General features: G+C 41.3%; 1 protein-coding gene across 3 annotated transcripts in view; it reads left to right on the top strand.

Moving 5' to 3' along the window:
- Positions 1-24,473, top strand: part of NR4A3 (nuclear receptor subfamily 4 group A member 3) — a 41,605-nt gene extending 17,132 nt beyond the window's left edge. For 2 of the 3 annotated variants that reach the window (XM_047768035.1, XM_047768036.1), the window contains 3 exons: positions 5,273-5,472; positions 7,951-8,129; positions 21,178-23,893. In XM_047768035.1, the coding sequence (XP_047623991.1) occupies positions 5,273-5,472; positions 7,951-8,129; positions 21,178-21,425 (627 nt within the window). In that variant the 3' untranslated portion in view covers positions 21,426-23,893. Of the gene's footprint in view, positions 1-5,272; positions 5,473-7,950; positions 8,130-21,177 lie in introns of all 3 variants that reach the window. The other variant, XM_047768033.1, reaches the window with a different exon arrangement.
- The last annotated feature ends 222 nt before the right edge of the window (positions 24,474-24,695 follow it).

The following is a 24,695-nucleotide window of genomic DNA, read 5'->3' on the forward strand; positions in this document are numbered from 1 at the left end:
TTTTAAGTGGCTTGGATGATTTTCTGGCACATTAATGTTTGAGAACCATTGATATAGTTTAATAACAACAATTTAATTTTACCTCAAATCTCCTATTTCCCAACTTTCTTGAGTTAAGAAGGAATGAGCAATAGAGGTAAGGTTCACAGAAAGTAATTGATTCGTTTAACCACTCTTCTAGAGCAGTGGATACATTTTTTAAAAAGATGTAGCTCCTGTCCTTATGGAGCTTACAGGCCAGTGAAGGAGAGAGAAAGTAGACAAATATATGCCATTGATGGGAAGAGAAGAGTTTTTTGGTTTTTGTTTGTTTGTTTTTGTTTTTAGCGAGGGGAGGCAATTAGATCAGGAAGGAAGAAATGTGGAACAAAATATATCCATTGCCAATTTTTAAAGTGTAGGAACCTAAGAATATGTATACATAGCTTAACTCATAGAATGATAACATCTAAAATGTAGAGAAATATAAGGACCCAGGGAAAAGTAACATTCTAAGGGGAGATAAAATGTTCTTGGGATACTGTACATATTTAGCCTGGACTGACAGAGTAAATATCAGATTCCACTCTGCTATGAAAACATTACATTGCTAAATTTTAGGTCTGGTATTCACTAAGGATCTCATGTAATTCCCAAATAACTTATTTTAAGCCTAGGTTGTGGCTGAAATAGGACCTCTTCAGCCATAGTATTGCCATTTGAAATGCGTAGACTCCTTTTACTTTTAAAAACATCCATGGAGTTCCCATCGTGGCTCAGCAGAAACGAATCCCACTAGGAACCATAAGGTTGCGGGTTCGATCCCTGGCCTTGCTCCGTGGGTTAAGGATCCTGCGTTGCCTTGAGCTGCGGTGTAGGTCACAGATGCAGCTCGGATCCTACATTGCTGTGTCTGTGGCGTAGGCTGGTGGCTATAGCTCTGATTCGACCCCTAGCCTGGGAACCTCCATATGCCGTGGGTGCCGCCCTAAAAAAAAGACTAAAAAGACGAAAAAATAAATAAAAACGTCCATTGCAGCTCTAGATTCTCAATCTAAATGCTTCACAGACGTCTGCACTAAACATTAGCTGTCAGTAAATGTAATATTAGGGTAAAACCTGATTACTGATGGGTCAGTTATCCATATAGCCTAGAATAAAAAGTTGGCATGAACAAGAAAAGAGATTCACTTTTAAATCTTTCTCTATTTGGCCCATTTGATTAGATCAATAAACAATTATTTCTAGATTTTCTTTGGGAAACACCAAAGCTGCTTAGACCGGAGACAGAGTGATATGGGGGAGCGTGGAAGCAGAGATGGGGCCTGGTTTTTCTAATTCCACATCCAGTACTCCTTGGGAATTTTTTTTTTTTTTTTTTGGCTTTTTAGGGCCACATCCATGGCATATGGAAATTTGCAGGCTAGGGGTTGAATCGGAGCTATAGCTGCTGGCCTGCACCACAGACACAGCAATATGGGATCTGAGCCATTCTGAGACCTACACCACAGCTCACAGCAACACCAGATCCTTAACCCACTGAGCAAAGCCAGGGATTGAACTAGCATCATCATGGAAACTAGTTGGATTTGTTTCAGCTGTGCCACAACAGGAACTCCCCCTTGGCATGTTTTGAAATAAACTGCTAGTCCAGGCAGAAAAAGATTCTAAACATTTTGTTCTGTTTCTTTAAATCTTATGTTCAGTAAAGGGGATACCTGATTTGCCTTTTCCCCTCAGCAGTTGGATGCTGACCCTCCAGTCACCCCTAGTTACTGGTGGCTCAAGCTGAATCCATTTTGGCTCCAGAATTCTGGAACATGAACCAGAATCAGTTCAGGTGAAGCCCAGAGGGTCTGGCTGGAGTCTGGCACACAGGGCCTGCTGGATTTCCTCCTTGCTGGACTCCATCAGAGAAACTGCATACACAGGGTAGGCAGAAGCTGCATTTCCCTGTGTGCAGGATGCATGAAATGTGAGCCCAGCAGGGGCGGAGGCCTGCAGAGGACACTGAGCAAAAGCTAAGTGCTCTGGAGGATTCTGAGCAAATACTGGAAGCAGAGAGCTTATTGAGTTGTGAGCCATGGTTTCAGGAACATCAGTGCAGGAGGGAGCTGTTGGGTCCCATTCCTTGACATACTTTAGTCCTTTTATCTCCATTTAACACTATTTTAAAACAATGATGCTGAATCAAATTTTAGGCAATGCCATCATACCTGGTGTGATTAGCATCATTTAGAATCATTAAATGCAAGAGACATCCCATGGAACATTCACCAGGATAGACAATTCTGGGCCATAAAACACACCTTAACAAATCAAAAAGAACAGAAATCATACAATGTCTGCCATCAAACCCATGATGGGATTAAACTAGAAATCAATAACAGAGCACTGAATGCAAGACCCAGAAGGAATCTTAGACATCAGTTAGTCATTCCTACTTCAGAGGCAGAAACTGACCCAGAGAAGTTAAGTGCCTTGTCTAGGGCTGCACAGCCAGTCAGTGTCAGAGCCTGGAGGAGGGTCCCATGACCTGCTGCTTGATGCAACATTCTTTCCTCAACTCTTAATTACCTGAGAGTTTCGCATGTAGTGCCGTCCACTTTGTAAAGGTGGTTCTGCCCTGAATTTCATCCTGCCCGTGGAGAGCATAAGGAATTAGATTCATAAGAGAAAGTTAAAAAATAAAATCTTTTTTTCCACTCTTCCTGCAGTTAATAGTATGGGTGCTGAAAGGAGGCAGTGGGGAGTTTCTGTGACACCAGGATCAGGCTGTCATCTTTGAATATCCGTAGCAAAGAGGACTGCTTCCTTCTTTAGGACTTTGCTTCCATGGTCCATGACAACACAAAATATCCAGGGCTTCCTAGAATCCAGGCCCTGGGTAGATTATTGGGAACAGGGGAACCAGAGCTTTGAACTGCACCTGATGTTATGGGATCCTAGAAAATCAGAGCTGAAAATTAGAAACCTTCTGGTTCAACCCTTTCCCTCATTTTATAAATATGGACAGTGATAATTCCAAGTATCAAAACCATTATCAGTATGATCACTGTCATCATTTGTAAAACATGTTCTAGGTGTCAGGTCCTTCACATATATTAACATATTTAATCACCACAACAAATTATGGAGAAAGATATTATCCCCATTTTACAGAGGAGAAATCCAAGCCTCCAAAAAGTGAAGTAATTTACCCCACATAACTGTAGCAGCAGAGCTACATTCAAATTAGGGGCCTAGACAAGTCTAGGATTAAAGTAGCTGGGCTCTTTGACTGATATTTCTTTTGTTATTTTATAATGCCTCTTGGGAAAACATAAAGGAAAAAAATAAAAATAAAAAAGACCCAATTAAGACAAGTGCCTCATTTCCTCAGAGTAAGAAGCACCTGGCTGCTTACTGGCTATTTGTCCTCCAGCCAGGTTAGAGCATTGTGGCAAACCTAGGCACTCCCCCGACTGTTCTTTCATTGAACGATATTCAGCAACTGTTTATTGAGGGTCATTTATGTGTCAGTCACTGTGTTGACAAACTATGGGACCATATGAATACGTACATGGAAAACTCCAATTAGAGCAAAGGCAAATACTTTTAAAAACTATTCTATGGCCCCTGGCTGGTAACGTCAGACCCATCAACAGCCAGGAGGTGTAGGATTGGAAATCACAGGGTCAGGTTTAAGTCTTGACTGTATTACTGTTGCTTGTATAACTTGGGAAAGTCTCTTAGCCTCTTTGAGCCTCAGTTTCCTCATCTGTAAAATAAGGATTAAAAATCCATGCCCCTGGAGAATCAACTGAGAAAAGAGACACAAAAGCACACTCAGCGGTATTAGCGTGAAGGCAATGATGTGCATGTTTACAGGAATGTTTTTGCACATCTCTTAAGTCTCTGTATTGCTGGTTGTCCCTTGATTATTATTTTTTTGTATCAATCTTCCTGCCTGAAGCAGGAAAGATTTTCCTCCAATGATTCAAGCGAAACCCTGACTTTACCAGAATATCCAAAAGCTGGGTAGCGACTTTATTCCTGCTTGTATGCTTCTTCTCCTGGGGGCCCTCTCAATCAATGCTGTCCAATAGAATGTTCTTCCGTGATAGAAATGTTCTACACCCCATGGGGCTATCGAGCACTTGAAAGATGGCTAGTGTGACTGAGGAACTGAATTTTAAATTTTATTTAATTTTCATCACTTGAAGCAGCCACACGTTGAGTCTGATGGCACACAGCTGCCTGGGCCCTGCCAAGGAGGCACTCCTCCCCCACCCCTTCCTTGCTTGTTTTCTCTCTCAGAGATTCATCCACGGCAAGCAAAAATCATTCCCTTCTCCTATTGGTTAATTCCCTGATTCCCAACCATCATTGTGGATGAGAATTCACCCAGAGATCTTTTTGTTTCCCTCTCTTTTTAGGGCCACGCCTGCGGCATATGGAAGTTCCCAGGCTAGGAGTCAAATCAGAGATGCAGCTGCCAGCTTACGCCACAGACACAGCCACGTGGGATCTGAGCCGTGTCTGCAGTCCACACCACAGCTTGTGGCAACACCAGATCCTTAACCTATGGAGTGAGGCCAAGGGATCGAACCCTCATCCTCACAGATACTAGACGGCTTCATAACCCATTGAGCCACAGGAGGAGCTCCACCCAGAGATCTTGATAAAACAGTTTCTTGGGCCTACCCTCAGAGTTTCTGATTTGTCGGTCTGGGGCATTTGTCGGTCTGGAGATTTCATTTCTAACACATTCCCAAATGTTGCTGATGATGCTGGTCCAGGGACCACAGTTTAAAAACCAGGGGTTAATTAAGCATCTTGTTTGGAGACAGCTGTGCCTAAGGGAATCGGTAGATCCCGGAGGCTCTCGCAGACACAACCCCCTGGGGTAACGGTTCACAGCACTGGCAGGCCTTTGGAAGCACCTGGGGAGCTTTTAAAATTCCTGATGACCAGTCCCCATCCCAGAACAGTTAAATTAGAATCTCTGTAGCTATGACCCAGACAGGAGTGTTTTTTAAAGCTCCCCAGATGATTACAGTCAGGGTTGAAAACCACTACACTAATGGGACTTAAGCAAATTTCTTTGCCTAAAAGAATTCACTCTGTTTATGTCACAGGGTTATTGTTCAAATCCAATGAGACTGAATGCATGAATGCAAAAAGTTTATAAACTAAACTGTGGGACCTAAAAGTAAGGATTTAAGCAGTGACAATCTTGAAAGAGCCAATTTGCAAATGATGTTGTTATCCCTTTTGAACTGAGATAAAATATCCGTGGTTTGCATTCTAGTACTGCCCCGCTGACCAGGCCGCTGCAGGCACAGATGCTGAGCATGTACAACAGTTCTACAACCTTCTCACAGCCTCCATTGACGTATCCAGAAGCTGGGCAGAAAAGATTCCTGGATTTACTGATCTCCCCAAAGAAGATCAGACATTACTTATAGAATCAGCCTTTTTGGAGCTGTTTGTTCTCAGACTTTCCATCAGGTAATTACTTTTATCTTCCTTCAGTCCACTCCTTCCTTTGAAGAAGTGTGAAACCTGCCATGTTTCTAAGTCATTGGTGAAAAGCTTGCTCAAGAAGGACTTCATTATGTCATATTTCATATATATGACCAGGCATTAAAAGACTGAGCAGTGGGTGGAGTACTGGGCTGGTAGCCAGGATTCCTGGGCTCTGGTCTCAGTTCTCACAGGGACTTGCTGTAAGACCCTGGGCAGGTCACTTGCCTTTTTGGATATCTAGTTTCCTTCTTTGTAAAATGAGGAGGTTGGCTTGAAGCCCCTGGCAACTCCAGCATTCTGTGATTCCAGGAAGATTCTCATGATGCATAAGGTATTTCCTGGGAGCAAGTATTTGTTTGGAACATTGCATTTACCTCCCAGGTTTCTATTTAACAAGTTACTGTCCTGGTATACCAGATAGGGCACTGAAGAGTTGCCAGAGCTTCTCAAGCCCCAGTTTGTACTCCAAGAGAAGAGCTTCTGGATCCAAAGATTTGGTTCAACTTATCATACATAGTGATACCAAACACAAAGAATGGATTACTCAGAAAGCTGGAACCTGGGATCTCTCATAAAGCCTTCATGTCACATTTTAAATTCTATCTCCCTTGCTTTCTTTCAGTTATATTTTTATAGGAGACGGTATCAACATTTAACCAATATTAGAGGAAAAATCGTCTTTCCCCGCTCTCTTGTCCCTATTACCCCCTCCCCAGTTTCATACTATGTTACTAGAAACTCTCATTTAAAGTGCAAATTCCCATGCCTCAATCCGAGCTATTTTGGTTTGGATCTACCTTGAAGGAAGTCCAGAAATCTGCATTTTTTTTTTTGTCTTTTTGCTATTTCTTTGGGCCACTACCGTGGCATATGGAGGTTCCCAGGCTAGAGGTCGAATCGGAGCTGTAGCCCCTGGCCTACGCCAGAGCCACAGCAACGTGGGATCCAAGCTGCGTCTTCAACCTACACCACAGCTCATGGCAACTCTGGATCCTTAACCCACTGAGCAAGGGCAGGGACCGAACCCGCAACCTCATGGTTCCTAGTCGGATTCGTTAACCACTGCGCCATGATGGGAACTCCAAAATCTGCATTTTTAAGTCATGCTCCATTGATTCTGATGCTGGTGGTCTGAGGTCCAGTTTTAAACCCTGAGATTGAATCATTTTGTCCCATGTTTGCCTCTTTGGAAGAATCTGTTTGAGAGACCAAGGTGAAATTGTAATTGACTGCCAGTCATTAGCATAATTGCAGTCAGTCCTGTGTGTGCTGGAGCTAAGCTGAGCCAGCAGTGTGACCGAAGCAAAGGATTAAGTAGGTGATAAGCTCCTTGAGGGCAGGCACCATACACACCCTATTCACCAGATGTGCTCCAGTGTCTGTCTAAGGGATGGCATAGACTTTGTGCTTGGGGAAATGCTTGCTGAGTGAATGAATGAATGAATGAATGAAGCTATTCATCTAAGAAGCACAGTTAAAAGGACATTAAGTTGTTAATGCAGTAGGCCAAGGGAGATAAGTATGTGGTAAGAGATTTGAAAATTAAAGGAAAGTTAAGATTAAGGTAAGGACCCCCTAGAATTCAGGACTGGTTAAACTTAATACTCTCTGGGTTCCTTTTATATACCAAACACTGTGCACAGGCTTTCAGATTCTTTATTTTATTTAATTCCCACAACATTCTTTGGAGGTAGCAATTAGAATTCCTGTTTTATGGAAAAGGAAAAGGAAACTCAGAAAGATTAGAGTGCCCCCGGCCCTACCGCTAAGTGGTGCTAACTTAGAAGTTCCAGGTTTCTTACATGAGGAAAGAATGGGATGGTTATGCATTTAACATAAACCATCAGTCCAGACTTAGAAATAGCCCTTCTTTCAGCAGCCCCATTGTTTAAAGCAGAGAACGGAGTGCAAAACAAGTGCTCTTCTTACTTTAGACCATTTTATAGTGTGATTGACTTCTGGGACTTGCAGGGACTGGGTGTTTTTAGAGTCTGCACGATGGAATTGTAGTGTCTAGCCTCGGGCCTTATCAGTTTTTGACATTTAAGAAAATGAAAGGGAAGTCCTGGTGAAGGAGCACTAAATGGAACAGTCACGTGTTCACTGCAGAGACAGGACACTGGGCTTCACTTCCACCATCCACGACTGCCTACTCCTCATGTCCCATCCCAGGGCCAGCCAGCAACTGCTTCTGCAATTGGAGAGCAGATGCCATAACCCAGACATCCCCAGGGCTGATGCTCAGCAAGGAAATTAGCAGACACGTGGTGGCGGTTGTTTATCCCAGGAGCAGAATCCTGTTCATTGAGGGTGTCCAGGCAGGTTTCACAGCAACACACTGGGTTTTGAACACTGCCCCAAGGCTGTGTGGGTGCCTGTGTGTTTTGATGTTATCCCATAGGACAGAACAGACTTATTCAATCTATCTCTCTCCCTCCCCACCCCAACTTTTTCTCATAGGTCAAACACTGCTGAAGATAAGTTTGTGTTCTGCAATGGACTTGTCCTGCATCGACTTCAGTGCCTTCGTGGATTTGGGGAGTGGCTCGACTCCATTAAAGACTTTTCCTTACGTTTGCAGAGCCTGAACCTTGATATCCAAGCCTTAGCCTGCCTGTCAGCACTGAGCATGATCACAGGTAAGCCCTACCTGGCATACCTGAAGGAACCGTGTCTCTCTTTCTCTCCTTTCCTGGCTTAAGGTAGACTCTGGCTTTGGCTGTTACATACACAGGCAGTTAGAAAAAACTGCCACTTTTGTGAAATCTGCTAAGTTTACCCTAGTTTAAGAGACGTACATCTGCAACTTATTGTCATGAACTTCCAGGAAAGAGGATTCCTAGTCTACTGGATTGTTTACTGTCAACAAATACAGTATATGAAAATCTAAATTTCCACAGGAGCTCTGTGGACACTTGGACTGGCTGGTTCAGGGTTATTTTTACAGGGGGTTTTGGAGGAAGATTACCTTAACCAGACTGTTCCTGTGGCAGAGAGTGGAGTCTTCCCTTTTTCCCCTTTCTTGTCTCATAACCCAAAGAGCTACGCCACGTAATACACACCTGTATTTATTTACAACTTTATTTAGCAATTTTGATTGGCAGGGGACTGAGGAAAATAGATATTCATATAAAGCAAAAATGGTTCAACTCAACATTTTTTAAAGGTTAAAACCAGAAGCTCGAAACATATTCAACTTCCACGTTAATGCCTTTCTCCCCCTAGATGTCTCTCCCTCTCCATCTTTTGGAAGATAAAAGATTCCAAGGCAGATTGAGAGAGAAAGAGGAAGAAAGGAAAAGGCATGGTGAATAAAAAAAGGGATACGTCTCTCTGTGGCTTCTTGAGGCCCCAGGCCCCAGCTCCCCTTTGCCCCTTCATACTTTCAGTTTCCTACTGGATCTCATCCTTCTTGATCAGACCAGGGCCTGGTGAGGCAGTGATAGTAGGTGGAGGTTCCAGAAGAGGCTAGCCAGTCTTGGGGTTCACCTCCCATCCTTTTCATCAAGACCCAAGTGCAGGCTAGGCTTTTGGAGTGAGGATTAAGTTTCAGATTCTTGATACTCTCTTGGCTGTGGAAAACGTGTTTTTCGGGCAGATGGTGAGTTTCACAGAGGACCAAATGCATCCTGCGGCACAGACAGACCCTTCTTTCTGATGCATCAGAAATGTACGTTGTTTACATGCACTTTCTTGGGACACCTCCTTTTAGTTAAAGTTAGAAGAGACTAGGCTGGTTCATTGTTTAGCATTTTATGTGAAGGCCAAGAGAAGCACAGTCATGTGCTATGGGAGGAGCAGGACACCAGCATGTTTCCTCAGTATTCTAAGTAGAACCTGACTCCTCCAGAGCTTTGTTCCTGGAGGAGAAACTCCCTTCATTTGGTGAGGGCTGCCAGAGACTTCCAGGGGATCCATTAACAAAACAAAAACAACCACAGTCTCTAAGAGTATGGATTTGATTTAGAGGGCTTTCAAATGGCATAGTAAGGGAGCACCTAAAGAAAGTAAGCACATTTAAGGCACAAACATACTACTCCAGAAAGACTGGAATGAAATTGGTTCAAAGGCTACCTTTCACCTCAAGTTCTTCAGTTCAATTTTAAAACCATTCAGCTCTTCCTAGGACAGTTAAACCTTCAAAACCAGAAAGTATGAGATTTAGTTAATTTTAAAAAACAGGCACAAAAACTAGTCAGGCTTTGCTTGCCGTAAATAAAGCCAAGACGTCCCTGCTGGCTCAGCAGGTTAAGGATCCTGCCTTGTCACTGCTGTGGCTTGGGTCACTGCCATGGCGCAGGTTCAATCCCTGACTCTGGAACTTCTGCAAGCTGTGGGCGTGGCCAAACAAATCAGTAAATAAAGCCAGCACATTGCCACATCTCTATGGAAATGGGTATTGAGTCTCATTAACCAACAAGTGTTCTCTGATCTAAGTACTCTGCAGCAAGTCAGTGGGTTTTCAGAGATGATAACATACATCCCTGGAGGAGATAGAACATGCAAAAGAATCCATGTGATACAAGGTGCTGAGTGCCATGTTAGAGATGTGAGGGTATGTACAAAGCCCTGAGAGACCTGTGGTGGGAGGTGCTCTTCTCAAAAGAGATAGCACGAGCTGATCTTTGATAAAAGCAGACGGTATCTCCAGGCTAAAATGGAAAGAGTGAGAATTCTCAGTATCAATAAAAATTTGCTACAGCTGTTGAAAATATGGCTGTCATACCTTTCAGGAAGGAAGTGTCTAAAAAAAAAGCAGAGTGATGGGAAATGAGACTGATGTGATAGCTTAGGGTGGAGCAGGGCATGAAGAACTTTTCACGCGTAGGTGAGAAGGTTGGAGTTTATCTCGAGAGCAGAGGGGATCCATAGAAAGTTTTGACCAGACGAGCATCGTGGCCAGCCTTGCATTTTATTTTATTTTATTTTATTTTTTGTCTTTTTGTCTTTTGTTGTTGTTGTTGTTGCTGTTGCTATTTCTTGGGCCGCTCCCCTCGGCATATGGAGGTTCCCAGGCTAGGGGTCTAATCGGAGCTGTAGCCGCCGGCCTACGCCAGAGCCACAGCAACTCGGGATCCGAGCCGTGTCTGCAACCTACACCACAGCTCACGGCAACGCTGGATCGTTAACCCACTGAGCAAGGGCAGGGACCGAACCCGCAACCTCATGGTTCCTAGTCGGATTCGTTAACCACTGCGCCACGACGGGAACTCCCAGCCTTTCATTTTAGACAGTGCTACTGACAGCTAGTTCTAAGCACAGATTTTTAGCAGGGAAGAGACTGAGAGGGAAAAGTCCAGGTGTGAGAGTTATGGTTTAAGAGGAGGCCCTGAGGCCTACATCTTTTTTTGTTTTATGCTTTAAATAGAAATTAATAGACCACAATGAGGTCATGGCATGTGGGTGCCAGGCAGTCCCAACCTGGAGAGACTGGCATTCAGTGCAGAGAATACAGAGTAGGAATCAGGAAAAGGTGGTGCCAGTCCTGTATCTGTCTCCACTTTGCTGTGTATCTGGCAGTTATAGCTGCTCAGCCGCTGCCCATTTATGTAGAGACTTGCTCAGGAAGGAGTCAAATTTGGCATGACAGAAGTTGCATGGATATTGGAGCCCAGCACCCCCAGGTTTGAATCTGTGGTCCTATATTTAATAATTACATACTATTGAGAAATGCATTTGATTTCCCTGAACTTCAGTTTCCCCATCTGTAAAATGAGGATAATAACATCTCTTCCCTCGGGTGGCAGTAAGGATTACAAAAAAATAAGTTTGTCTTATAGCCGAACTGAATTCAGGTTAGGCACTCTTCCCACCTATGTTCCATCCTGGAAGGTCAGTGGTAAAGACTCTCTCAAATTAAGCGCATGCTTGCCCCTTCCTCAAACCTTAGGCAGTCTGAAATCAAACTCAGCGGCCTGAGGAAAGAGGTAGTGGCCCTAAAGGCAGTGTGTTCAGTGACTATCTCCTTGGATGCTTGAGAGAGGCTTAAAGAAGGACAGTAGTATTACAGGAGGTTAACTGTACTTACCCGGCATTCACGGTGGGCCTAGTCCTAGATGGGGTGGTTCCAGTTGCTGCTTGGTCCTGCAGCCTGTGCAGAGCCAGTTGTTATAGGTGCTGTGGTTAAAACACCCCAGAAAAATAAGGCTTTTCTCCTTTCTGGATCTCGCAGAACTCTCTTTGTGATGTGCTGGTTGGGAGGGGGTTTGAAATGTGTGAAAGCATCAAGAAATGGCAGAAAAGGCAGTGCCTGGGCAGAAGCAGTGCACATTGTTGTGGATATTAACTTTGATTTGAATATGGGCTTCTGTGAAATCTTGCCTTCTGAATAAGCGCCGCTGATCATAAAGGGTGATTGTGTAATATCAGTTGGGCTTTTGGCATCAGAAAATTCATCCCCAAATTGTCTGCTCCTAAACCGCACAGAACTCATGAAAAAGAAATGGGGGTTAGAAATATAACCAGTCTTGCTTCCAGGAAAGTTATTAAAAACTTGGACAGTATTGGTAGTTTGCACAAACAGGGATTTTTTTTTTAATCCTTTTTTTTTTTTCCTTCTTCCTCAACCTCTCTCTCTGTGCCCTTGTGAAAAACTAGGTGGTAAGGTGGGGCAGGAAATGGTTTCTTTCAGATCATTCTCCTTTCACACAGTAAAAGGGAGTTCCCCACAGTTGTGGTTGTCAACTGTTTTTAGGTTCCCAGTTCGTCGACCCTAAACATTTCCTTTTCCAGTGCTCCATCCCTGACTTAGGAGTAGTGGAAATGCTTTGCTTCTGATGGAATACCAATGACATAATATCTAATTGCAGATAATTATGTTTCATACATAAGAAGCCCCCCAAATAGAAAGTTAGTGTGGAATTACCATTTTCTTAGTACACATTCATTAACTAAATATTGAGTACCTACTCTATGTAAGGCACAGCAGCCGTCCCTCGGGACACAAAAGCCATGTGTGAATTCTGCTGTCAGAAAGTGGATGGTATACAAGGAAGTCATATATGATGATGATGTAATGAACTCAGTGTGTGGTGGTGCATGCTTGGGTCCTTAAAAGAGGTAGATTCACTTCAGGGGAAGTCCAGATTACTGCTAGCATTTTGGCGGGGGAGGAGGAAAAGTGGAGGTACTGGTCATGAATGGCTTCCCAAGGAGATGGCATCAAGAAATGGGACCATTTAGAAGAAGGACATTCCAGATCAAAGAAACAACAAAGCAAGGGCATGGCAGCAGAACACTTGAGCACATTTTGGGGAAGAGAAGGTGTGGTGGAGTTGCATTATGTATGTGTTAAATCATATATATAAACTTAGTAGAAACAACAGAAAAATTAAAAGATTACAAGCTATTACACTTGATGTAATTACACTGTATGTCCTAGAGTGAGCCTGAGCGAGAAGACATGAATCCGCTGTGGGCCATAGTCTCTCTGCTTCTGGGGGTGAGCGCTGAGAACATGTCTGGCACTTTTGGGAAATTTAACGAATTTTCAGGGAAAGAGTTGATTGTACGTAATATTTACTCTAGGGCCTAGTATTATGATCTAACCTTGGAGTAAAGTGCATTTCCCATATAGTAAAAAGGGAAATAAATAAGATCGGAAAGGAGTTCCCATCATGGCACAGCAGAAACAAATCTGACTAGGAACCATGAGGTTGCAGGTTCGATCCCTGGCCTTGCTCCGTGGGTTAAGGATCTGGCGTTGCTGTGAGCTGTGGTGTAGGTTGCAGAGGTGGTTTGGATCTGGTGTTGCTGTGGCGGTGGCCAAGGCTGACAGCTATAGCTCTGATTAGACCCCTAGCCTGGGAACCTCCATATTCCGTGGGCTCAGCCCTAAAATGACAAAAAAAAAAAAGTACAATAAGATTGGAAAGGCAGTTTTAGACCAGATAGTAAAGGGAATCTTGAGTGTCCAAATGCCATTTTGCAGAAGAATGTCCTCCATGGCTTTATTTTCCCTACTCATGTCTTCTATCAGATAGAAAATGACTCTTTTCCTTCTATAAGTCTTTTTCCTGATCTTATGGGAATATGAATTCTGAGACTGAGAAGGAGGAGGGAAGGCAGAACCTGGGGCAGAAAGCAGTGAAACAGTGACAAGGCAAGACCGAGCAGCTGGCTGATCATGCCACACCCTCCACTAGAGCTCCTCTGTTCATTCTAAATGGTTACCTGGTTACCCTGTTTTTATATCATATATAGCCATCAGCTACACTACAGGAAAACCAAGTGTAAAACTTGGCAGAGCAATGTCATTCTTTTGAAAAGGGGTATGTGTTATCATGGGATTTGGAGATTGGAGGGCTGAGTTCAAGTCTTCACCCGGCTTGCTTCCTACCTGTGCAGTGTTGGGCAAGTTCCTTACCCTCTCTGGGTCTCAGTTTTCTCATTTTTCCACAGGGATAATGATGTCTACTTGCAGGTTTCTTAAAAAGATTGAATGAACTAATGTGTACTTTGCAGAGAAAAAATATTAGACAAACCTTCATTATTATTATCCTAAATGGTAAGGGTTCTACTTCCAAGAAGAGCTAGAAGTTCTAAGAATCCATAAAAATGTTCATGCATCCCTGCAATTGTTTATGCACATCACATTAAGTCATTTCTTTGTGTCTTCCTTCTTTCCAGCTGGACTCAGGGTTTAAGGGCAGGGAGAGTCTTATTCATCTTTATAATTACTTTAGCATTGAAAGGTGTCTGGCACAAGGCAAATATTGGTTGAATGAATGTTAATAGCAGAAAGTCTCCCAAATTAGGAAAATCTGAATTATTTATTTTTAGCCCACTGCTTTACCTTTTTATTTCATTTATTTATTTGTTTATTGCAGTGATTTAGTTAGGGAGCGAATGAATTGCTTTCCTGAAAGAGGCAGTTTCAGGAATGCTGGGGGAGGGGAATAAATGTATAGATATATATAGATACAATTCTATAGGTAGCCCACCGCTTTGTTATTAGAGAATAGTCTAAAGTCCAAAGAACTACCTTACTTCAATTCAAATTGACTCAGCAATATTTATTGAGCATCTACTATGTGCCCGGCATAAAATTCCTTATCCTCAAAGTCTGTGGTCTCGTTGGGGAAATAGATACCTGCTCTAATAAATCAAAGACATACAGACTGAAAAGCACTATTACAGCCTAAGTATGGGTTGCTGACTCACTAGTGACTTCCTGATCAGAGTGGGCTCAGTGTCTCTGGGACTACCCATCCATAAAGATGTTATTAGGGCGTGAGAAGGACGTGTTCTTAGGACATGAAGCTCCGAGCAAGAAGTCCTATTTGTTAGTTGGTGTTTGAGTTACACACACATCTCTCCCCAGGAACCCTCTTCTCCTTCCCCTTTGGCTGGACCTGTATTATTGTCACTGGGTTGGCCTATGCCAAGACCTCCTCAAAATCAGAAGAAATTGCTTTTCCTTATTGCGGCTCTTGATGGTATCATCACCCTTTGCTTCATCTCCTCCCCCATTCCATGAGGAAGAGGATTTGGCATTTCTTGTGTGAGCCTAAGAGGCAGAAGTGGAGACTGAGGGAAGGCGAAATCTAGCTCAATGCAAGAAAAACTTTCTAATAGAACTACTCGAAATTAGAATAAGCAGTCATGGGAAATGAGTTACTGCTTTGACTAGTGAAGTTTACAAATGGAAACTAAATAAACACTAGGTGGCGATTGGATGAAGCATCTTATGGGGATTTAGGGTTGACAATAACTTCTCCAGCTTTCATGTGCATGCATCTTATTAAATTGCAGATTCTGACTAGGTAGATCTCGGGCAAGGCCTGTGATTCTGCATTTTGAACAAGCTGCCAGGTGACATTGACGCAGCTGATCCAGGGGCCACTCTTGAGTAGCATGGGACGAGGGAACCTGTCAGTAATTGGATCCCATGAAATTAATGATAGCTACAATTTAAAAATACTCAGTGCCAGGAAGTGTAGCAAGGCTTCTACATGTGTTATTAATTTTAAAGTTCTTTAGTAAATAGATTTGGAAGTACCTAAGATGGATTACAGCAGAGATGGGAAGCTGAGAGGCCAGGTAAAAGCTATTAAAATAATATGGGTAACAGACATTCAAAGCATGGTCTGGAGGCAGTGAGATTGAGAGGAAATAGATGCAAGGAACAGCACAGAGATAATAACCAGAGTTCTTGCAGTGGATTAAGTATGATGACCCTGGGTTTGGGGTAAGGAATTATTCAAGATGACTGTGAGAGTGATGGGGAGGATTGTGCATTCAGTAATAGGCCAGCTCAGAAGTGGCTGATCTGAAGGAAAGTTGAAGGGAAAGTTGAGTTTAGGATATAGAGGCTACTTGCTAATATTTGTTTAGTACTTATTATATGCCAGGCAGTGTCCCAAATACTTCACATGTCTTCATTCATTTAACTCTCATAGTAACTCAAGAGGCAGGCATCATTATTTGCTCTATTTTATAAATGTGGAAACAGAGCCAAAGTCACCCATCTAATAAATGACAGAGTGAGGCTTTGCATCCCAGAAATCCGGTTACAAAACTTCTGATGTGGTAGTTTTTAGAGTTTACGTTCTTTACTGTTGTTAGCTTCTTAATAAGGCCCACCTTATATATTTATTCTGAACAATCCACTTATTTAGTATTCATTTGATGTATTTTACAGGTCCTTGACCCTCCTTAACATAATCACTTGGCAGCTATTCACTGGGTGTCTCCTATGTAGTAGGCTCAGTGAGGAGATACAGCCGTGAACAAATACAATCCATGCCCATGGAGCGCACATCTAGTGGAGGAGGCAGGCAATCATCACATAAATATCTAACTTCAATCTGTTATATTCTTCAAAGGGTAAAAACAGAGTGCCGTAGGAGAACATGATCTAGACTAGGAGTGAAAAGGGAAGCTTCCTTGGAGAAATATTTGATCTGCGATCTAAAGGATGAATAGATCTTAACTGGGTGAAGAGGGAAGAACATGAGCACAAACCTAAATAGCTTTATTATTTCACCCAATCCATCTCTCCCCTTTCTCTAGCTCCTTTTCCTCCCTTCTCCCTCTCTTCCTCCTTCCTCTCTCCTCCTCCCTTCTACCTCCCTTCCTTTCTCTCAGCAGAGATGTCTAAAATAGCTAAAATACATAGGAATGTCTTTAGATAGCTGAAATGCATATGAATCCAGCAGTGTCTTTATAGGCTAACACCATGCAGGTTAGGAGTGTGATCTGTTGTCTCTCTGCTTTGTTCACTGCTCTAACCCCAGTGGCTATACCATTGCTTGGCACAGAAGAGATACTCAAATATTTGTTGAAAGAAGTAATTAATCAATTAGCTAATTAGGTACACAGACAGTAGGAGGGAGTTACAGGGAGGCTGAGTTCATCTCAGGAATAGAAAGAACATTCTAACAATGTTTAAGGCAACCAGGTATAATGGAAATATCTCTAGACTCACAGTGAAAGAAATTAGCCACTTTTTCATTTTGAATCGGGGCAAATCACTTCAGTCTCTGCCCCTTAAGCTTCTTAGTCATTAAATAAGAATCATCTTTGCCCTGTGTAGTTTATAGGGTTTTTGTGAGGCTACAATAAAATAATCTAAGTAAAAAAGTATAATGTAAAGGGCTATGAAATATATTTTTATTTTCAGGGTGATAGTGAACTCCCAGCCCAGTACCAGGCATCCCCTTTGTGGTGTCTTGTAGCAGAGATTTTTGTCTTAGGAGAAAGTTTGAACTAAATGATTCAGATTCTTTCTCACTCATATATTCTACAGTTATGACATATAAATCCATTATGTAAAAATTTCTGTAAGTTGTATTTTAAAGTTCTGAGTTTAAAACTCACATAAAACTGAGTTAAAATACTGAAGTATTGGATTAAAATGATGTAGCTCAAAATGCAAGAAATCCTGAGAAGCTTGTTTTGTTTAATGGTAGACAAAGATCTTAAACTGAAATCTGTGTATAATTCTCTAGGAAGAGAGAAAACCCAAATGTCTGATTTGCCCCCAGAATTTATGAACTCTTTGTATATCAGGTCTGCAACCATGTTTATACCAAGATACAAGGAGAAAGGGGATCCCTTAAACTAAAATATCAGTGGTTGGGATTTCAAGGAATTTCAAGTTACTAAGAAGGTCCCAGACACTTAGTGACTCCCTAGTAATTTGAAAATCTTGCCGGCTGCTGGCAGTAGTTTGCATGGAGACTGAATTTTATCTCAGCCCTTTTGAAAGAGTAAAGAAGCCACAAATCCAGTAGCTGTTCAAAACAACAAAGAAGGTGCCTTTGGCTTTTAACAGGAGTGTCTCTGAATTCCTCAAGGAATTCCAGGCCTAGGGTTGATCCAGCTGGCAGGAGGTATCGATCTCCACTTGAATTCACTGAATAAATAATGGTTGCCATAGTTATTGAGCAGTCACAACTGGTTGGAGAGCAGGGAAAACTCCGAGGCACCTTCTGTGAGTTTGGCCATGAGACAGTCTGGTTACAAGGTTCTATAATCAACCCCTCCTAAAATCCAGCCCACGCGTTGATCATTCTTTATCCTAATAATGAATATGGGTTCTTGAATATAATGCAAGACACGAGGCACTGAAAGGAAAGGAAAGCTTAAATCAGTGGATTGCTATTTTATTCTGGGAAGAGGAATTCTTCCTGGGTTACGAACCTAATTTGATATATTTCAGTATTTAATACAATTTACTATCAGCAAGATGAGGCGTTCCCATCATGGCTCAGCAGTTAATGAACCCAACTAGTATCCAAGGGGTTGTGGGTTCAATCCCTGACCCTCCTCAGTGGGTTAACGATCTGGTGTTGACATGAGCTGCGGTGTAGGTCACAGACGCGGCTCCGATCCAGTGTTGCTCTGGCTGTGGCATAGGCTGGCAGCTACAGCTCGGATTCAACCCCTAGCCTGGGAACTTCCACATGCCACAGGTGTGGTGCTACAAAGACAAAAAAAAAAAAAAAAAAAAGCAAGATGACCATTTGATCATGTTACAGCAACTAAAGGGCTTCACAAGGGACCAAATCCCAGTTTGTTCTCCTTTAACATTGATTATTCTACCAACAGTATTATCCTGGATATTTTAAAAGAAAGGAGAAGAGTTATCTGACAATCTCATGAATATTTTCGCTTTTCTGCTTCCTTTCATCCTTCTCTAAATGCATAAATAATTTTTGCATAGATGTAATCACAGCTTAGATCTTATTTTATATTCTATTCTTTATTTAATGGGATATTATATATTTTTCCATGTTGTTTCATAGCCTTCATATTTGTCCTTTTTGATGTCTACAGAATCTTCCATTACGAGGACATACTATTTTTTTACTTAACAGTTCCTCTGTTCTTCTTCCCCTTATCTTTTTCCATTTTTTAAAAACAGATAATGCTGCCCCAAATGTCTTCACACAGACAGTGTTATCTTTCCATTGAATGTTTCCTTCAGATAAATTCACAAGTGTGGGATTAGTTGGTCAGAGGCTATGAACACTTTATAGCTCTAGAAATTTACTGCCAAACTTGCAGTCTGCTTTTTTCATTTTGGCAGCAGGCAGGGAGAGGGGGAGAAATAAAACTTCAGGCAGAGCACCATTGCAGTTGAAGTACACTTCTTCTGAAACTAAAACAAGGGGACTGTGTGCTCAGTAAAGATACAACATAAAGGACAGGTTTGCACAGGACCTGATTTGCTAGTAGTTTCCTAGGGGAAAGCAAAATCCTTCACTGCAAAGCTTGGAAGTCAGAAAACTCTATCACCTTTGTTTGACTCTGCAATTGCCAACCATTTTGCCATGTGTTGGGTATTATCTTAGGTGCTGACTGTGCAATGCTTGTAGCGCTCTACAGTTGGCAGAACACTTCTGTGTGGCATCATCTTAGCTGAGTCTCACAATAACCCTTGTTAGATGGGTTTTATTATAATTACACTTTTTCTTTTAATTTATCATGTAATATGTAAGAAACACAGGAAGAAATGGAGAAGACTACAACAAAGATTTGTGTAGCTCCCACCTGTAATTCCCATTTCCCCAGGAGGATGTTGAGCCCTAGACCAATTAGGAACCCCAATCTGTCTTTTATATAAAATAATTATATTTTAATATAATTATAAATACATGCAAATATATATCAGAGGTGGAAGGGACTTTAGGGGTCATTAAATCCAACCTCTACATTTTCGTGTGGGCCCTAGACAGGAAGTCACTCACCCAAGTCATATATAACTAGCCGAGCTGCAGAAGAATGCAGATCTCCTGGTTCCTGGACCTCTGTTTTTTTTTTTAGTGGCTGCACCTACTGCTTGCAGATATTCCCAGGCCAGAGATTGAACCTACTGAGCCACAGTAGTGATAACACTGGATCCTTAACTGCTAGGCCACCAGGGAACTCCCTGGGCTTCCTTTTATTTAGAGCAAGAGAGAAAAATATGTCTGGATAGTTGCTTCATTTTTCTGGTGACTTTTGTAATTAACTTTTCTTGAAAAATATTCCCAACTTAAAAAAAGTAATATAGGAAAAATTAAAGGCTAATACCTGATTTCCCATTGAATGGATGTCTCCATCTCTCGAGAATTATTATTTTATGTGTAAGCATACTGAGGGATGAAAACTTTGAGATAATCTGGGCCAGGCTCTTTTCTCAGGACAGAGGCTCTAATATCTAGATGCTAAGAGAGAGCAAACTGAACTATCTGTCCTAGATGTCAGGCTTCCTTCCCTTTGCAAGATTCAGCATTACTCTGGAGCAAGAGGATAGAATCTGCTTCAGAAGACTGGGCTCAAATCCCAGCTTTTAGCAATTGGGTGACTTTGGGAAAAACATTTAACCTTATATGCAAAAAAAAAGAGAGATCATAATATTTAACATGGGTACTATTTTTACATATTGTTTTATAAAATATAAGATATTGGTGTTCACGTCTTGCCACGTTGTAAACTACTTGCACTGCCTCCTGCTGGGCCTCTTCCCTTCTCTTTGACTTTTCCATTTCCACAGCGGGAAACATGTATACTTTGTAGAGAGTGCCAGTGTACATCAGATGTTTTGAAGTCGGGGGCAGGGGTAGAGGGAGGAAGAAACAAGGAAAGGAAAAGCTGGATTCTTCTCAGTGCTGGTTAGCATGAAGAATGGTTCATGTACAAGGTACAAAAAATGTACTTTGTATCCAGTCTTGGGAGTTAGCCTCTTCATTAGCAAATGGAACTTAGGGACCCCTCATCAAGGAAGTCTGTCAAGATGGGTTAATTAATTTGCCTGGATATGTTTCCATGTCACTCTGAAAAAAAGTTGTTTGGTGAGCCCCAATTTCCTTATCGGTCAGATAATGCATGCAAAATAATAACCACCCTGCCATTCGTTGTGGCTCTGTGCCAGGAACTGTGTGCTTCATCTGAGTAATTCCCCCAAGCTGGTCCTCCCAGAACCCCTGAATTGGGCATGATTGTTAATTTCATTTTATGAGAAAATGGGCTCAGAAGTTGAGACTTACTCAAGAGTACACTGTGAGTAAGTGACAGAATTGAAATTCAACTCCTGTGCTGTTTGAGACCAAAGGCCTTGAATTACCTCTAAGAGGGAGAGCACTTTGACTATAAAATGCCATCCAACTAGCAGAACAGGACACAGTCCTCCATTAGGGATTCAAAAGTTTTTTAAGAAATAACTGCCTCCTAAATTTGCCTTCTCCTATCCCTCTGCAGAACGACATGGGTTAAAAGAACCAAAGAGAGTGGAGGAGCTATGCAACAAGATCACAAGCAGCTTAAAAGAGCACCAGAGTAAGGGACAGGCTTTGGAGCCCACCGAGCCCAAGGTCCTGCGTGCCCTGGTGGAACTGCGGAAGATCTGCACCCTGGGCCTCCAGCGCATCTTCTACCTAAAGCTGGAAGACTTGGTGTCTCCACCTTCCATCATCGACAAGCTCTTCCTAGATACCCTGCCTTTCTGAGCAGGAGCAGCCTGAGCAGGGAGCTGCTTCATCTGCTAGCAGCCGCTTGCTAAGCAGCAAAGGAATGGGTCTGGACATCTACCATTTTCTGTCCTTCCTTAAGAGAAAAAGCAGCTCCTGTAGAAATAAAAGACTTCTTCTTCTTCTTCTTTTTTTTTTTCTGGCACTTTTCCTTATGACTGAAAGCCAGAAAACTTACAGAGTATTGTGTTGGGGTTGTGTTTTATATTTAGGCTTTGGGGTTGGGGTGGGAGGGGGCTATAGTTCATGAGGGTTTTCTAAGAAATTGCTAACAAAGCACTTTTGGACGATGCTATCCCAGCAGGAAAAAAAAAAAAAAAAAAGGATAATGTAACTGTTTTAAAACTCTTTCTGGGGAATACAGTTATAGTTGATTTGTATTTAAAAACAAGAACAGCCAAGGGTTGTTTGCCAGGGTAGGGTGTGTTTGAGATTGATCCCTTTAGAATATACTTCTTGTATCAAGGGTACGTATGTGGTGCAAAAAAAGCAGAAATTCCCTCTTCCTAATTTCCTTCTTCATTTATTTTAACAAATGGTAAAAGAAGGAGGATTACCTATAAATCGGACATAGCAAAATGATAATGGCTGTTCGCTTCCATATACAAGTGCAATTTTTAAAGTGCTGTCTTACTAAGTCTTGTTTATTAACTCTCCTTTATTTTATATGGAAATAAAGGAGGCAGTCATGATAGCAAATGACACATGCTAATTTTCCTAGCAGAGGCGTTGTCCACCTGACCCATAGAACTCTTCTGAGACATGGTCCATCCAAGATTTTTGGCCATTCTTGATGGATCCGGGTCCCTGCCCTGAGCTGCTTTGAAAGGGGCTCAGATTATATGAGGGGTTACGTACAGCTATTTTTGTCGCTTTCTATAAATCCAGCCAGATTTCCCTAAACTTGCTTCAATTATGGTAACAGACTGACAGATTCATTCAGAAGCCCCAGGAGCATTCAGTGAATTTCAAGTGTTTGACCCCAAGATAAGAACATGCAAATAAGTAAGAATGGATCATACAGGGTAAGCACCAGGGATAATAAGTTTTTTAAATATATATGTAATTTAATTTTTATTATCAGTTAAAGAGACAATTTTGGAGAGCAAGCGAGTCTTATTAAAAAAATAGTGTGAATGTGAGTACTAGAAAGGATTAGTGGGCTGCGTTTCAACATTCCGTGTTCGTACTCCCTTTTGTATGTTTATACTGTTAATGCCATATTATTATGAGATAATTTGTTGCATAGTGTCCTTTATTTGTATAAACATTTGTATGCACGTTATATTGTAATAGCTTTGCCTGTATTTATTGCAAGACCACCAGCTCCTGGAAGCTGAGTTACAGAGTACTTAAATGGGGTGTTCACAGTGAATTTGGATACACCAATTAGAAATTAAATAAGCAAATATATATATAAATATAGCAAGTTACATATATATTTATAATGTGTCTTTTTATTAACCATTTGTACAATAAATGTTACTTCCCATGCAGTTATTTTATGGTTCATTTGCAGTGACTTTTAAGGCAGTACTGTTTAGCACTTTGATATTAAAATTTTGCTTACGTTTTGCTAAATTCAAATGATGTTTGAAGATTTTTAGGTCTAAAAGTCTTTATATTATATACTCTGTATCAAGTCAAAATATCTTTGGTCATTTTGCTAAGAAACAAACTTTGAATGTCAAACTGATGTCATAGTAGTTTTTGTTAGCTCTGAATCATTTTTGCTTTAGTCTTTTTAAAGGAAAAATAACAAAACTATGCTGTTTATATTGTCATTAAATTATACAATCAAACAAATGCCAAATGAATTGCCTAATTGCTGCAATGAATAACCCAGATAGCAAAATCATGTTTGTTTTTTTCCCAAAATTCATTCTGATATTTGATCATTATGTTTGTGTGAGCTTTTATGAAAGATTATTATTTTTATATCAAGATGATAGGATCTGGAATGTTAGGATCTCAGAATGTTAGATTTAAAAGGGGCCTGCCTTGTCAACTAGTACATCCCCACACACTAAAATTCATAGAGGAGGAAATTGGGGCCCAGCAAAGGGCAAAGGGTTAACCAAGGACAAAGAGCTGGTAACAGAATCAAGACCAGGACCTAATTCTCCTTGCCACAGTCTTTTTACTCACTTTACTGCATCTGTAGGAAAACAGGCTTTTAAAAATAACCAGTAATATGTACATTTTACCGTGAGTAAAGCAGTAACTTTGCAGTAATTTTTGAGCTTATATGCAAACATAATGAACATTATTAAACATCAGGAGAGCTAACATTTCATACGAGTTAGCTTCAGACCAAATTCAAATTGAATTTGAATAAATTAGAAATACTGTGCATACATAACCCTTTTGTGCACTGTTAAGTTTTGAAATCTTAATCGGTTTTTGTTTTTTGTTTTTGCTTTTTGTTTTTGTCATGTCTGTAAAGGAAAAACAAAAGAAAAAAACAGAGCCCTGGAGAAATGCTGTCACTTTTTATTTTTACACCCATCAGATTTAAGGAAAAGACTTTTTAGCTGATATTGATTGGTTGGAAGGAATGAAGAAGGTTTTTACTTATAGGTCCAGGCACTAGTGCTGAAAATAAAGATTATAGCCAGTGTTCTTCTGTCTTCCATAGTTATTACAACTATGAGAGCCCCCCCAAGTCATCTATCAATTCAACTCTCTTTTTTCTTTTTGTCTTAATGTTGACACACAAGTTTATACAGAGTGGATGACCAGACTAGCTCAGAAGAGGACAGCAAGAATTAAAGCAGGTGATTCTTCCCTTGTGGGAGAGCTCTCTCAGTGTGAACATGCCTTCTTTGGGCAGAAATCAGGAATCCACCAGCTGTTAATGGAGAGTGCCTTGCTTTTATTTCAGACAGCAGAGTTTTCCAAAGTTTCTCTGCTCCTCTAACAGCGTTGCTCTTTAGTGTGTGTTAACCTGTGTTTGAAAGAAATGCTCTTGTACATTAACAATGTAAATTTAAATGATTAAATTAAATTACATTTTATCAATGGCTACTGGTGTGGTGAATAAGCATGCTTCATTTAACAGTAATTTCTTAATCTTTTACATAATAGTATTTGCTGTGAACTCTTAAACAGATCCCAAATGGATTTTTTTTAAAAGGCTTACTAATGCTGAAAAATTAATGGGCATTCTGAATTGGAGATATATTAAACCTCACTGATTGGGAGGAAGACAGTCTAAATTCAATAACCATTTATTGACTGCTTCCTGCA

This window comes from Phacochoerus africanus, chromosome 2 (assembly GCF_016906955.1).
Source record: "Phacochoerus africanus isolate WHEZ1 chromosome 2, ROS_Pafr_v1, whole genome shotgun sequence".
NCBI lineage: Eukaryota > Metazoa > Chordata > Mammalia > Artiodactyla > Suidae > Phacochoerus > Phacochoerus africanus.